Source organism: Sturnira hondurensis, unplaced genomic scaffold (genome assembly GCF_014824575.4).
Source record: "Sturnira hondurensis isolate 20B ecotype Veracruz unplaced genomic scaffold, ASM1482457v3 Scaffold0021354, whole genome shotgun sequence".
Classification (NCBI taxonomy): domain Eukaryota; kingdom Metazoa; phylum Chordata; class Mammalia; order Chiroptera; family Phyllostomidae; genus Sturnira; species Sturnira hondurensis.
In genome coordinates, this window is record NW_028093985.1 from 3,997,036 (window position 1) to 4,013,024 (window position 15,989).

Genomic DNA, 15,989 nt, shown 5'->3' on the forward strand with positions numbered 1-15,989 from the left:
GAGAGCAAATGATAAATCTTAATATGTAGCAGGCAGACCCTGTATGTGCTTTTTTGGTTTTGTTTTTGTTTTTTAACTTTAAAAAAAGATTTTATTTATTTATTTTTTAGAGAGAGGGGAAGGGTGGGAGAAAGAGAGGGAGAGACATATCAGTCAGTTGCCTCTCACATTGCCCCCAACCAGGGACCTAGCCCACAACCCAGGAATTGGCCAGGAATTGAACCCATGACCTTTTGGTTCATAGGCCAGTGCTCAATTCACTGAGCCACACCAGCCAGGGCTGGACTCCATTTGTTAATGTTATTTCTTGCCTGAATGGATCTCTACTATGATTGTCAAATCTTTACTGAACAGCTACTTATTCTGGGCAAAGGTAAAATTCAAACTTCATGAAAGCTCTCAATTTTTAGACTCAAAAGTCTCTAGGAAGAAAATCCTAGCTTAGAATTTTACACATGGAAGATCAGCAGGCTTCCGACAGCTGTGACTTCCTACACTGCTATGTTGGACCCTCAGGGGTTACTTCTTTGGTTTCCCATTTGGGAAGTAAAGTTGAAATCTGGGTGCTCCAAGTGCTAACTTTTTTTAAACATTAAGAGTACAGCATAAATAGCAACTATATTAGTATCTGCTAAAGTCTCAAAGAAGGGTACCAATAAAGGCGTTGCTGGCAGAAGTGGGGTTGTTTCACAGGATTGAGAGAGAAGCATTTCATAGACCCATGCTCGGAGACCATGGTGTGGAGACCGAGGTTTATTCAGATGGAAGGCTGCCCCTATGTCCCATCTCTGTCCCTCCCACCGTGGAAAAAGTCCAACTATGTATTCAGCAAAGTCAAAATGAAGGCTTCTGTGTCATATTAAATGTTAGTCCTAGTTAGATTGACATGCCTCTATGGTCAAGCACCTCCCCCCCCACCCCCCACCCCGCCCCGTGCCACTTGGACTTTGTTGTGCATAAGCTTACCTCCTCCTGCTCCCCCCAACAATCTGGTACTGGAGGCGGGGAGGTAGGGCTACTAATCCTTGACCCCTGGAGTGTGTGAAGCTGTAGCTTTTCTGTGAAGCAAACAGGCTTATGCTCCCTTGTTGATCACACTCAAGAACGTCCAATTTCCTTTACTTACTTCCTCATTAATAATTAGCTAAGCATAACAAAGGCATTTGATACAGAAATTCAGAGAAAGAAATAATCTAGTTAAATTGGAAAAAGGAAAAAAACCCAATACGGAATAGCCATTGGAACAACCCAGGTAAGAGCTTGAACCAAAGTAATAGTGGCGATGAGAGTGTGAAGAAGAACGTAAATGGAGGCACTTCAAATGGAGTCAGAACTGCCATCCTGGAGGAAATACCTTGCACATCTGACTCCTTAATTCTTTGGAGTGTTAAAATGTGAGAAATAATCTTTAGACTGGGCCGAAAGCAGCATTGTTTGCAAAGCTATTAGGAAAACAGACATCATGACTACCTACTGAAAGTTAAAGACATTCTTTAGAATTAGCATCATTATATTAACTTACTTGCCCCTACAGAAATTCCTTCCTTAGTTTGACTCCCATAGAAATTCCTTCTATCGGTGTAATTGCCTTCACCTCCTAATCAGAACTCTACTTGGGTCTCTACCAAATTGGTGTGTCCCAAATTGTTATTAAAAAACAAAACAAAACAAAGCCTCAACCTCTTGTTTCTTCTCACTTTGGCCTTATATTTTCAAGTTAACAAGAGCAAAGAGGAAAAGATGTTAACAAACGAGAGAGATATTCAAAGACCTACCGATCGCGGTGACAGACTGGATGCTAAGGAATGATCCTAGAGGAATCCAAAGATTGAGGTTTTGAACCTACGACATGGGAATGTATGTACTAACGGGGCATGCCAATCAGAGGGAAGTTCCACTGGTAGAGTGGGGGTGACATGGAACTGGATGGTCTGACTTTTTTATCTGCTGAATCTGTGGTGGCAGTGGTGTTTGTCAGATGCCGGAAGCCAGGCACCGGCGATACCCGCCGTCCTCGCCGTGGTGTGCCTTTGTGCACTGGAGGCCTTTATGCTCGGGCAGAACAGATCCAGATGTGAAGTTAACTCTTGACTGAGTAACTGAGCTTTAGCAGCTGGTGTGCTACACAAAGGGAAAAAACGGAGAGGTTTTAACATAAAGGGGCTCCCCACCAAAATGTTTAAGCAGTACTTTGTGGAAGGGGAGCAATTTCTACTTGGGGAACAGACCTATCTTATAGTCAATCCTCCGCCCATTCCTTCAGGGAAGAGCTAGGGGAGCCAAGAGTCACGGGAACACCCCCAAACGGAGAAGCCAATGATCAGGAAGTGGGTCCCAGCAGCCCTGGAGGGAGCAGCTGGGTTTTGGGGGGGAAGCACAATTCCTTTTCAGACAATAAGCACCTTCCTAGAAAGATATGTGTGTTTGAATATCCAAATTGCTACCGCCAATATATGTATTTCCATGAGGCTTTGTTGTGCAATAATGCAGATTTTCCTTAATCAAGAAAATTATATGAATCTGAACTTTAAAAACTGGAAACCAACAATGTAAGGCATTACTTCTATTTTGACTGTATTAACAGAATGCATGTTTCTTATTAAAAATATTTGAAAAGCACCCCAAACATAGAGACTGTTAGAGAGGATAAAATATTACACACATCTATAATATATATATAACCTGGAAGCAACAAATGCCAAATTTGCTTCAGTTTTTAAAAGGAAATTAAATGTTAAAGATGTGTTTGATGTTCCTTGTCTGCCTTCTCAGCTGCTGTTCCCTTCCCTAGCTTCTCCAAGGTTACTGCTATTCTGAAATTGGTATGTTTTTCCTGTGCATGTTTACTACACACATATGTCCCATGTAATATTATTCTGTATGTTTGTAATTGTACATAAATGACATTGCATCATATTGGCCATTCTCTATCTTATTTTTACATATCACAGTGTGTTTATCCATTTTGTCACTTGAAGGACATTTGTTTTCGGTTTTTCTCTGGGGTGAATTTCCTTGTGAGATATTGGCAGTGAGACAGACCTGAACAGAGTAGGAATGATAAGCCAGGTACAGAAGTTCACCAGGGCAGGAAGTCCTGGGTGCCTAGCAACAGACAATTGTAAGGTGCGACCTCACCCCCAGGGTGATCTTTCCTTCCCTAACATATTGCTGGTCATGTGGTTTAGACCCCCTGACCTTTCATATCGCTGATCATGTAGTTCAGATCCTCCCGTGACCTATCCTCTACTGCCATTAGTCATATGGCAGACCGCCTTAGAGAAGAAAAAAGAGGGCCAGAGAACATCCTCAAGAGGATGTTCTTTCATGACCACTCTCTTAAGCATTAAGCTCTAGAGATAACATCTAGTCCTCAGTTGTGTTTCAGCTCCAGGCCCAGAAGAGCAGCAAGGTCAGGTAGGTGACATCTTGGCTGACCTCAGGAACCGCTGTGATGACTAATGACCCCATCCCCTGGCACTGACCAGTCAATAGAGACCATGGCCCTGAGGGGATACATCTGGAAAGCTGATGAATACTCTATTGAGATCCTCCCCTGATACCTCCAGATAAAAACCCTCAAGATGAAGGACCCAGCACACACTCTCTCTCTCTCCAGAGCACACCCGCGCCTTTCCTTCCCCCTTTCTTCCCTCCAGGTGTGTACCTTTGCTTTCTTTCTTCTCAGCTTCAAGGGTCCTTCTTTTGCCTCCATAACTAGTCTCTTGAGCCCACACAGCCCTGCTGGCTCCCTTCCTCCATGGGTCACTTCTACCTCTGTGATTGTCTAAAATTTTGCTTGTATTTGAGTCTTGGCTCTAAATTCTTTCCTAGCCCAAACTCAATGACTAAGGTCTAACATTTGGTGCCATTCACTGTTAACATTTGTACGTGTATTTCTGTATGTGGGTGCTTTTCTAGAGGACATTCATAGATGTGGAATTGCAGGATTTCAGGAAATCTGCATCTTTACCTTAACTAGAGATCGCCAACTTGTTCCCCAAAAAGAATGCTCAAAATAATCACTTCCTGACAATGTACAAGAGCTCCTGACTGCCCACACTCATTAAACATGAATTTTTAAAAATAGTTAATTAATTAATTTATTTTTAGAGAGAGGGCAAGGGAGGGAGAGAGAGAGGGGCAGAGAAACATCGATTGGCTGCCTCCTGAGGGCCTGGCCTGCAACCAAAGCATGTGCTGTAACTAGGAGTAGAACCGACGACCTTTCAGTTTATGGGACGACATTCAACCCAGAGCCACAGCAGTCAGGGATAAACATTTAATTTTTTTGACAACATAATGGGTGTTTTAGTTTTCATTCCCAGATAAATAGTGCAGTTTCTTTCAAAACATCTAAGCTTTCCTGGGTCAGCTAGAAGTTTGTTTGCCTCCCATCCACAAGGACAGAATGTTTCAGAAGGGCTGTGCAAGAGTCGGGCAGAGAAAGTCAGCTCGGACGAAGGGCTCCTGCCAAGGAGAGATCAATCTGAGATGAAGATAAAGCATACTTGACGTTACAGTCGATGGGAAAGAACAAATGATCATAAAAAATTGATTCGGAACAACTTTACGGGTATGCAGCAGAGCTCCTTATCGAGTGCCTTCCAGATCTTATCACGTTAATACATATGAGACCAATAAGGAACCGCAAGGAATTACCAGTGAAACTGTAATGGGAGGCAAGGCCTGGACACAAACTGGACCTGTCCCTAGAGTTTTGTGATGGCAAAAAATGGTGGTGACTTGGGGACATTTGTTCTCAGTCCTTTAACACTCACCTGGGAGAAGAGAACATGTATTTAATAGAAGGTGAACATGTTGACATTGTAGTTAATTTTATCAGTTCCCCGAACAAAATATTGGCTTCCTGGGGGGTGGGTGATGTTTGGACTCAGATAAACCAGTACTTAGATTTACCACCTGTGAGACTCTAAGTCTGTTTTTTCACTGTTAAATGAGGAGCATGGTACCTTCTTCACAGAGTAGTTACAGGATTGAAAGTTACAACTATTCCTAGCATAGTGTCTGGTATATTTAGTATTTAGCTAATTTATACTTGTAATAAAATAATTGAGCAGCTACTACATTCCAGGCATTGCAGCAAGGCCTGGGCACACAGCAGTGAAGAATTAGACCAAGTCCCGGCTGTCAAGAAGCTCATATTCTAGAAGGAACTGACAAACAATAAACAAATAAACCACTATATGGTGTGTCAGGTGATAAATGCAATTGAAAAAAGCAGGGTAAAGCAGGTAAAATGTGGAGGGGCCACCTGGAGTCGATGCTGCCTTCTCCTGCTCATTCCCAGGTGACCCTGGGGCTCATCTTCCGAGTCACGGGAATTCTTTCTTAATCTGGGAAATGGGAAAAATAGCAACGGAATTGTGCATGGTTTTACTTATTTGTGTGCTAAAATCAAAGTTTAAACAGCCTTTCCAAACTTTGATTTGTTTAGAATTCAAAGCCGAGAGAAAGGGAAGGTTGCTGGGAGGCTTGCCGATTTAACATTGACAAAATATTTGAAAGCTGTCAAAAATTGTGTACTTTAGTAAAGAGAAAAAGGACCTTACTGGAAAAATGTGTGTGTCTGTGTGCAAACAAAAATATCTCCAATCGAAAAAGCAATGGGCAGAGACCCTCTGGAGGCTCGGAGGGCACGTCAGGCTCTGTGCTTGTCCGTCTGCTCCCCCGTCAAGTGAGGCTAAGAGCCTCTCAGTTCTAGTTTTGGTCTCCCAGACACTGCTACGCCCACTATGGTTTTGAGAACTGAAACGCTGACTGTTGTGTACATTTCTGTTCTGATTCCTCTAAAAAAAAAAAAAACGATGTTGGACTGTAACAGTTTCCTATTTAGATATAGGCGTCTCCTTTGCAATACAGGGCCGTTCCTGCTCAGCGTCTCTGTTACTAGGATGGGGAAAGAGAAAACCTTGACAACCCAAGTGCTCCCAGGATTTTGAAAAAAAACCTTGATTCATTTCTTTCCTGCCATTTTTCATGCCTCACTTCTGGCAATGCTTTGAAAGCACATCGGTCACCATTTTGGTAAATATGTGAAAATGATCAATAACATGGTATTATTGGAAAATCACCAAGTCCTTTCAAAGATGAATGGAATGTTAAAGTTGCATGCCAAGATTTTTGCTCAAGTGTACCTTTGTTAATCCCTCTTGAATCTCTTGACATAAATGATCTGCTATTGTTATAAACAAAGTAGCCTTTTCCCCAAACACCTTCATGTTCATTTCACCTTATCGAAAGGAGAGTGATGGGCCTTAGAAAACAATCATTTTTTAAAACAATATTTCTTTAAAAACTGTTTGCTGTATCTAGTTTCCCAATGTCATCTTTTATTTTACTTTAAAGAAAAACCTTTTTGCTTTATTTAAAAAAAACATTTTTACAAGGTGGCCTCAGTTTTTGTTTTTAATATTCTTGCAAGCACAGTTGGATGGCAAAATCAGCTGGCACACTGCCTTGTATATATTTGAATCACCCTTCAATGTTAAACCTGAAGAGACAATAGCCCAGAATTCTGCAGACAAACTTCTTTGTTGAGATTCTGTGGAGAAGTTCTGTTACCCAGTGGATACAGACTGAATTCCAAAAGATTAATTTCAGCACTTGCAAAAAGATCAGGAGCATTTGCTTTTACTTTTAATTTCTTCTTGGTGTTAATTTCTCCATACAAACATTAGTCATGACAGAGCCTTGCAATCTCCCCAGACCCTTCAGTGAAGAACTGACCAGCTAGAACATGAACTTAGAACTACTCTCCTGAAGATCGATTATTCATGCTTTAACCTTCATTTTCTACCATAAACAGATATGCACTGTATTACAATCTGTGATGTTTATATAAGTGTTGATGGCATTGACTTATTTGCATTAAAACTCCCCTTCATCACTCTCACTGGGGTCGACTAATTGAAGCTCTCCTCACTTCTTTTCTGTCTCTGCCACAGCCCCCTCATCAGGTCTCTGCACCTCCAAATTTCCCCACTCGAATCCACCCTATAAGCCTCCTGCAATACTCCCCTTCCCAAACTCCCTTGCATCATGCAGTATCCATGCCCCAAACCTTTAAGAACCCTCAAATGCTCCTATGCTTGAGTCTGGTTTCAAAGCTTCTACCCCCTCCCACCTTCATCCTCCAGCCCATTGTCCCTTGTCCTTGCCTGTCTTCCAAGAGTGGCCATTCTTCCTCCAACTCATGCATTTTTCAAGGCCTGCCACCTCCAGCCACACTGGCAAATTCTATCCTTCCTTGACCATTATAGTTCACAATGATTTCTCACCATCTCTAAGAAACCTAGACTACCTGTTGATTGGGGCCTTAAATCACACACTCATACTGAAAATTGGTTATGTGCAAATATGGGCCTAATTGTTAATATTAAATACATGGAGTGGAGTTATAGAGTGCAATGAACCTTAGACGGTCAAGTCAGTTCAGCATCTCTTGAAACACAGGAAATTCTCTCCCTCTGGGTGAACACTGGCCAGCTGAGTGCTGTGCTTCAACCTGTGGCCTTCACCTTTGATTTGCTCTTGAAAGTAGAGACAACTGCTTTTAAAGAAAGAAAAACCCCACTCTTCCCATTCCAACCAAGTGAAAATCAAAGGCCTGGGAAAAGGAGGCAGGCAGCGAGAATCCTCTAGCTCTCCGTCTGAATGAGATTTCCCCAAGTCCAGCTAAAATCCCTCGTGCCTGTTTTTAAATAACTATTCTAAGTTTGGTCTGCAGATCTCCCATGTCTGCATCACGGGGCATCGCGTTGGAGATGTAAATCCATGGTCCCCAGACAGACTGAAGTGGGAACTCTGAGGGTGGGGCCCAGGAATCTGAGTTTCAGCAAGTTTGAGAAGGACTGCATCTCCCATATGAAATGGGAAACAGCTGGCCCCCTTCAGTATCTTTGCAAGCTTAACCTTGGTGCCACTCTGTCACCTTTTCTTCTACCTCAGTTATTTTATTTTGCCACTCATCTGGTTGCTCACAGATTCCACATTTGACAAGCAGCTGAGTGCACAGGTATAGAAGAGTCCCACATTCCTCCAGATCTTACCACTCTTAGTCCCAAAGAGGAAAAACCCTTCTCTTAAACCGTCCACATGTGGTTTAATTTCCTTAAAAGCTTAGCCGGAAAAGGTTTTTGTGCGTGCTACCCCGCGCTGGGCTGGGCTACTTTTTTAGCGCGCAGAGGGCGGGAGGGCGGGCCGAAGGTGAGTGGAGGGTGGCTCGCCCTCGCAATTTGAATGGTTGCTTAAGCACTGTTTATTTCGACCCTCCAGCAAATGCAGGCACACATTCTCAGTTTCTTGTCATGAAAGACGAACTCTGTATTTTGTAGACCAGGAGGCACAATAGCAATTTTCGAAGGGGAAAATAAAATTAAAAAAATAGACATGCGACCAGCGCTCAGTCTCCCCAGAGGAACTGGCTGTTTGTTCTGTAACTGAGCAACACCCTGGGCGAATGGCGCTGCCTCTGCCTTCTGCGGTTTTTCTTGCTCTTGCCCGCGTAGCTTCACTTCCACTCTTTCAACGCCCCCGAAGTGAGAAACATCAGGCGGGGCGGCCGCAGACCCCAGGGCGCCAGCTTTGCGCGGGCCCCAGCTGCAGGGGATCCCGGCCCGCGACCGCTCAGCCTTTCTCCAAATACAGAGTCGGCTAGGGGCGGGCCCACGCGGCCCGGGCGCTGCGCCTCGCACGCGGTAGGGGTCGCTGCGCCGTGGCGCGCTCCTGGCGCGTTGGATAACGGGGCCGGGCAGGAGGAGAAAGGAAACCTGCCCTGGGAGGCGGCGGCGGCGGCGGCGGCGGCGGGGAGGGAGTGAGGGAGAAGAGTTCAGTTGGGCTCGGGTGTCTGTGCGCGCGGCTGCTGCGGGCGCCGACAAGGGAGCGCCGAGCGAGCCGGTCGCCCATGCCGGGGCGGCCAGGGGAGGGCAGCGAGAAGCCGGATACAAGCGCGCCAGCGGGCGCGGAACCGGCAAGCCTGGCCAGCGAGGGAAGCCGCGGGGGGCGCGCCCGGGGCGGGCCCCCCGAGCCGCGCAGGATGCCCCACGAGGAGCTGCCGACCTTGCAGAGACCCCGCTATGGCTGTAAGTGCACCGGGAGTGCGGGGCTTCCACCGCCTTTAGGGAACCCTCTCCCTAGAAACGCATTGGAGAAGCCGAGGGAGCCGGGTGCGCGCCTAGGGGAGAACAGGAGGGCAGCGGCTGTGTGGCTGCAAAGTTGGGAGCTGGAGTTACCAAGGGTAGTGAGCGGTGTCCTTCTGCTCTCCTCATAAATTTATGATCCCCAGCTGTCAAACCTCGCTCTCTAGCCCCCAAACCCCACCGGGGCGCGCCGACTGCGCTGGGTCTGCGCGCTGGGACGGACCAGGTTGGGAGTTCAGGGGTATCAGGTGAGGAACCAGCAGAGCTCAAGGCCGCTGCCGGCTTGGGCCAGGGGGTGGCGTAAGGGACTGGATTCTTCCGAGTCAGAAGGAAAGTTTGTTTGCTGTCTACAGGTGGGCGCCCCAAGTTGTGCGCCCGCGCTCTCCCTTAGTGGCAAAGTCGCATTTCCTGGAGGGACCGGCATTTCCTCCTACGCAGCTCCCGCGGACTTCACTTGAACCGAAAGAGCCAATTTGGGCTCCACAGATGTGAATCCTTTCCTGCTGCCGCCGAAAGGAACACTTCAGGCCGCAGCCTCTCCTCCCCGCTCCCCTCTAACCCTGCAGGATAGTGCCGTGCACGCGGGAAAACTGCCGCAGAGAGAGGAGCTCGTGTGACTGTAACGAGATGGTGTCCATTACCCCAGGGACTGCCCTCGGAAAGAGGTTGCTTTAGAGGCGGCTTGTGGGTGGATGGAGCCAGATTAGCACTAACCACGTGGCTCCGTGCGCAGAGTTCAGAGTTTTTACTAAACATGTGCCAGGAAGTATTTCCCCTAAAACAAACAGAAAGTTGGCGCCCTCTCTCTCTCCAGGGTTGGCCCTGTTAGTGAGCCATGGCCAAGGACCACAGGTTAATCTTTTGCTGAGGCTGGCCTTGGTGGCAGAGGCACCAGGTTTTGGTTAAGGTGGTGAAACCTGTTGCAAGGTGGTGTTTTTGTGGTTCTGGCCGACTGGGAGGATCACCGAATTGCCCGGTATAATAGGGGGAGTAGTAGCCTGTGTAAGTTCACCCTCCTCTTCCTCTCCCTCAGTCTTGGAATGGAGTGTCAGAGATGGGAAGTTAGTTTTCCCACGTGACCCTGGTGGTGTCGGGCTCTGAGTGTGGAGGAGACCTCATGAAGGAGGAGACTTCAGGAGGCAGCTGAAGCCTCTGAACTGTAGAGAAATGCATTCAGCAGTTAACCAAGAACCAGCCCTTTGAAGCCTGAGTTTGCACTTTGGTAAACCACACAGACAGACAGCTGAGCTTACTGGGTGCAAGGGAGCGTGCATTGCCCATCCAAGTCGGTGAAAGTGCTTTATAGTGTGACAGGCTCCCAGAACATGTAGTAGCATTACTGTGCCACATTCCGTCGGAAACTAGGTGAATATATACAAAAAGTAGTTGGTTTTTTTAAAAGATTTTATTTATTTATTTATATTTAGAGGGGAAGGAGAGAGGGAGAGAAACATCAATGTATGGTTGCCTCTTGTGCATCCCCTGCTGGTAGTTGGCCTGCAAGGAACCAGCCTGCAACCCAGGCATGTGCCCCAACTGGGAATCGAACCACGATCCTCTGGTTCACAGGCCCGCACTCAATCCACTGAGCTACACCAGCCAGGGAAAAATAGTTTTTGATGTCATATTTGAAGCCATGACCTGTTCGTTGTGACACCCTCCATTAGTTCGTTGTACCGTGCAGAGTGGCAGTGGCAAGTGCGGTGCATTAATGCAGCATTTCCGTCCGTGTCTCTGCCGGTGCATCTATGAGGTCGCTTCAGTAGCGACAGGGCTCAGGAGCAGCTCGAGGAGGTTCAGGTCCCACACTCGTGAAGAGCATGTCACACAGCCGCTTTCTTTGGGAGTCACCGTCCAGCTTTTCTCANGTTGGCCTGCAAGGAACCAGCCTGCAACCCAGGCATGTGCCCCAACTGGGAATCGAACCACGATCCTCTGGTTCACAGGCCCGCACTCAATCCACTGAGCTACACCAGCCAGGGAAAAATAGTTTTTGATGTCATATTTGAAGCCATGACCTGTTCGTTGTGACACCCTCCATTAGTTCGTTGTACCGTGCAGAGTGGCAGTGGCAAGTGCGGTGCATTAACGCAGCATTTCCGTCTGTGTCTCTGCCGGTGCATCTATGAGGTCGCTTCAGTAGCGACAGGGCTCAGGAGCAGCTCCAGGAGGTTCAGGTCCCACACTCGTGAAGAGCACGTCACACAGCCGCTTTCTTTGGGAGTCACCGTCCAGCTTTTCTCATGATTCTGGTCTAATGTGCCATCTCGTTGGAATCGCTCCTGTTTACCTTCCTCAGGTCATGAAGTGCTGGCATTCTTTGGTCACTTAATGTAATAATAAATGGAAAACACTTGCCAGTTTCCAGGCTGTATGACCACTCGGAAATCTTAAGGCCTTAATACAGCAGCCTGTTATGTCCTAAAATGAACATTTCTATAATTTTGATACCAGGGGCATGAATGGTGTATGTTTGTAATTTATTTTAAAACGATGTCTAGTGGCTTATAGCTTAGTACTACCTAACATTGATGATCCATGCAAAGGGGGAATGATGTGATGCACTAGAATATATATCATTTCTGGGCGTTTTGGCTTTCTGGGCTCCTGTCAACATGAGGATGGCACAGGCTTGTCCTTGCTGTGTTGCATGACAAAGATCTGCTTTTTATTTTTGTGGGTTTGGTAAGTACAAGTTCAATAAAACCTTGAACTATACCAAACAGGCTTTACCCCCAACATTAAAAAACAGGCAAAGCACCAATACACTCCCTATACATTGTTGTCATTTCAGTTCCAGTGCGGCACGTTGTGAAGAAAATGCACTTGAGCCTGGGCTTTAAAAACAGTGTTTTGCTAGTTTGAATTAGGTCATAACACTTGTTTTAGGTTTGGTCTTCTGTTTGCCATCTCTCCTTCTGCCCTTGAAATGTCACTTAATTTCGTAACTCTTGTACAGAATAAACAAGCTCAGCTCCGGGCTTTTACAGTATCTTTCCTCTCCACCAGGCTGAGTGTCTGTAAAATACCAGAGTGAGCTGCACTTGAGAGATTTCTCAATGAGTTCTCCATGAGGTCTCCCTTCTCAGGTTTCTTTCTTTCTCTCTCTTTTCTTTTCTCTTCTTTTCTTTTTCTTTTCTTTTCTTTTCTTTCTTTCTTTTTTGACATGAGAGATTGCAGAAGTTTTTCTGACTGGCACTTTGGAGCAGGGAATTAAAATTGAATACACCACTTTCTGTTTAATCCCTGCTGCTTTTGTGTTGACCACAGCTTCCTGCAACCTGTGAAGTTGCTTTGTGTCACGTTACTACAGAACAAAATTAAAATATCAGCCTCTGACCAAATGCAGTTCTGCACAGAAGAAATGGAAAAAGGAAAAGGGGGAAACTGCTATACTAATGTAGACATAATCAGAATAGTATGTCATAACCAAAATCTCCTTCTACACTCAAACCAAGTTTAAATGACACCCATGCTTAGGTATGCATGATTCAGAAATAACTTTTGTGCCAAAATGCAAATATATCATAAATGCATTATGATATATTTTTTAAGTAATTCTGAAAGTACATTGCCACTATGATCTGTCAAATTTTTGTTCCAGTTAATCTAGTTTAAAAGCCAGTAAGAGGGACTTTGTGACTAGACTTATCACTGGTAACTCAGTCAACATTTAAGTGCCTATTGTGGGTCTGTAATCAAGTTCATGCAGCAAGAGCTGTGATTATTTACCCTTTGAACTTTCCTCTCATGAGAAACATTGTAAAACTAATAGTGATCAATGTTTCACTGTTGGTTTCTTTTAACAAGTGCAACCTGAGCCGTGTGTGTGTGTGTGTGTGTGTGTGTGTGTGTGTGTGTGTGTGTTGCAGAGCCAGATTCTGGCTGATGCTATGAGCTTTTGAATAATGCTCTTTTCTGAGTGGGGGGCATTTCTAAATCACCTAGTAATTGGAATATCTGAGGGGGCAATGTAACTAAACTTCTTACCTTTTTTCTCCATATCGGCCTGAGATGAAGAAATTTAAGTTCTGATTTAGTAAGACTCTGGTCTTGAAACAGGACCGACTCCCTGTGTGTTTAGTGCGGCATGGCTGCTGGTGCTTTTATCTGAACCGCGCAAGGTTTGAGGTGTGTGCAGTGTTTCCATGTGATTCTGCCTTGGACAGAAAGTCAAGTCACTCCTTGATGTTTCATGTTTTGGCTGAACATTGCACAAGGAGCTTTAAGGTCAATGGCTAAAGTGTTGTTTTAGTACGCTCTTAACTGTAATTACACATGTCGTTAGGCAGAATGACTTGTTTGGGAGAGTTTAAGCTTGTAATACAGACTTTGTTTTAGAATTTAGGGTTTTTAGGCTGTTAGCTAACCCCTTTGCTGTTATCTCTCACCCTCCTACTTCACAAGCTTTTGACAGCTCATTTTACTTAAAAAGTTAGTATCCACACAAATCCAATGCACCAAGTCCTCATGGTAACCAAAGAGAAACAAAGGACACTCAACTAATGATTTGGGCATCAGGGTAAGTCCTACAGGGTAGGCAGGCACTTTAGCTTGGGGTGCATGCGTCCTGAGAGCCAGGTGCTTGTCCTGTGCTGTTGCTCTCAGCCGCTCACTATTGTCTCTGAAAGGGCCCCTGGCTTCCCAGCTCGCAGAGAAGCTGACACCCGGGATGTTGTCCCAAGGCCACCCAGCTAGCAGGTGCCAGTGGGAACATGAGAGCCAGTGCTGTCAGAACCTGCAGCCCTTTCTCATGGGCTATTGCCAGGTCACCTCCCCGGAATGGATCGTAGGTGTTTCACCTTTTCTGTTTCAGGGGTTTGTCCTGGTTCCATCAAAATGCAGAAAATGGTGGCCACTTGGATAGTGTGTTCTTAAAAGGAGATGCGTGGTCTTCTCTTAAATTGTTCCCCACTCCCCCAAAGAAAAGCATGGAACACAAGGGCTGTTTGTAGAGTGCATCCACACTTCATGAAAGATTGTCTGAATCTGTGTAGAGATGTCCCATCTCACTGTGGAGGACTGGAATCAAAGGCTTCTCTGTGACGTAGTGGCATGCTCCTATGACTCCAAATAGGATGATTTGTGAAACACACTTCAAAGTCTGGGGTTGATGAGAAATCAGGCAGGAGCTTATAGTGAACTGACACACTGATACTTCTTTACTGTTCAACTTTCTTTTCTCCCTTGAAAGGTGGGTGGTATTCATGAAGTGAGTAGATGAGGATTAGAGTTTGGACTTGCCCATTGACTGCTCCGGTAGCCTTGGGGGTTTGTCCTGTGCTTTGAGAGGTGGTGTATTACATTCCCGTGATGGGTGGCTGACATGGTTTCTGGCACAGCGTGAAACAAGTTGTAGTTATTTCAATTAATTGAGCACCTAATACGTATAACATATTGTGGATGAAGGAAAAATGACTTAAGGTGGTTACAGCTTGTCAGAGAATCTGCAAGGTAAAGAATAGTGCTCATCCACTAGTATACTTCCAAGTTCTGTGCCAGTAAAGACATAAGAGTGATTGATGGATTTGGATGGGGCGGTGGGAAGGGGCCACGGAGGTTGTGAGTTTGAACATGACCTTGAAGGAAAGTCAGCGGGAAAAATGAAAGGCATCCCAGTGTATTTATTGTGTGGGTAGTCTGGTGGGGTTGAAGCTTAGTGAGTACGGATAATGCCGTGGAAGAGAGTTGTAGGTGGAATGGGATGTCTTGTGGAATCCTGTATTTGTAGGTGATTAGGGGCAAGTGGCTATCTTGAGAAGAGTAGCTTGATGCAGTCTCTCACTGAAGCAAATTGTTCTTTTTTATTTCTTTTTAAACGTTTCACGAGACTTCCATGGTGGAGTTGCCCAGTGAAATGGAGAATGGTGGGCAGGGTAGGTGTGGTTGGAGGGTTTGGTCCTGGGAATGGCTGGAGGGTGGGTGAGACTCGGCGACGTGCTGGCCTTTGCTGCCTTCTCTCTCCACTGCGCCTGCTCCAAGGTCCTTCCCTGTGCTTCTAGGGTTGAGAATTCTTTTGGATGAGCTAGTTTGTCAGACAGTTTTGCTCAGGATAGACCAGAAGTTACCGAATAATGATTATGCTTTTGGAACTGTTGGCATTCAGCGATACAAAGAGAGGCAGGGGCGGACCCTGGCTGGGGTCTCATAGACTCCAGCCAGGGAGGCAGACGACTAACTCTCAACTATCCCAGCAGGTAGATTCTCTGAGAACAGCTAAAGAAAAAGGTGTAGTTGTAGCAAAGCAAGGGTCTTGACGAGTAAGTTACCTAGGGGGTAGAGTTTCTCTCTCCTTTTTCCCTCATTCTCTCCATTACTTGTGGCAATTTTTATGTCTCAGATTTCACTGGAAATTTAGTGCCCTCAAAGGACCAACATTCTAGTTTTGTTAAAAAATGGCTGAGGCTGTGCTTCCAGTTCATTAGCAGGCCCTTGGATTTGGCCAAACTCTACCCACTGTCCTTTGGTTTTACAGTCATGGGCTGGGTGTGGCCCTTCCCGCCAATGTGCCTACGATGCAGTGGCAGCTGCTTCCCCAGCCCATGGGAGCTGGCCCTGCAGCAGCCACACGTCACCCGAGGACTTGTTGGAAAGGTGAATTCCCAAGCCCCATGCAGGTCTTCCTAACAGAATCTCTGGGGGTGGGACACTGCTCTAGTGCAGGGCTGAAAAGGCGCTTCTGTGAGACGCCCTCTTCACTGTGCTTGCAGGTTTTTGTAAAGCAAGCGAGAGCCCACAGCTGTGTGACTGCCTGGGTATTCACTGTATTCCTTGTGGCTTTGATGTAAGGGGTGCGCATGCACCACACACAAACCCAGACATTGATTC

At 45.9% G+C, this 15,989-nt stretch overlaps 1 protein-coding gene across 3 annotated transcripts in view; it reads left to right on the forward strand.

Moving 5' to 3' along the window:
- The first annotated feature begins 8,824 nt into the window (after positions 1-8,824).
- The window catches only part of IQGAP2 (IQ motif containing GTPase activating protein 2), a 277,347-nt gene continuing 270,182 nt past the window's right edge, over positions 8,825-15,989 (forward strand). For all 3 annotated transcript variants that reach the window (XM_037032366.1, XM_037032369.1, XM_037032367.1), the window contains exon 1: positions 8,825-9,104. In XM_037032366.1, coding sequence (XP_036888261.1) covers positions 8,927-9,104 — 178 coding nt within the window. In that variant the 5' untranslated portion in view covers positions 8,825-8,926. The remainder of the gene's footprint in view (positions 9,105-15,989) is intronic.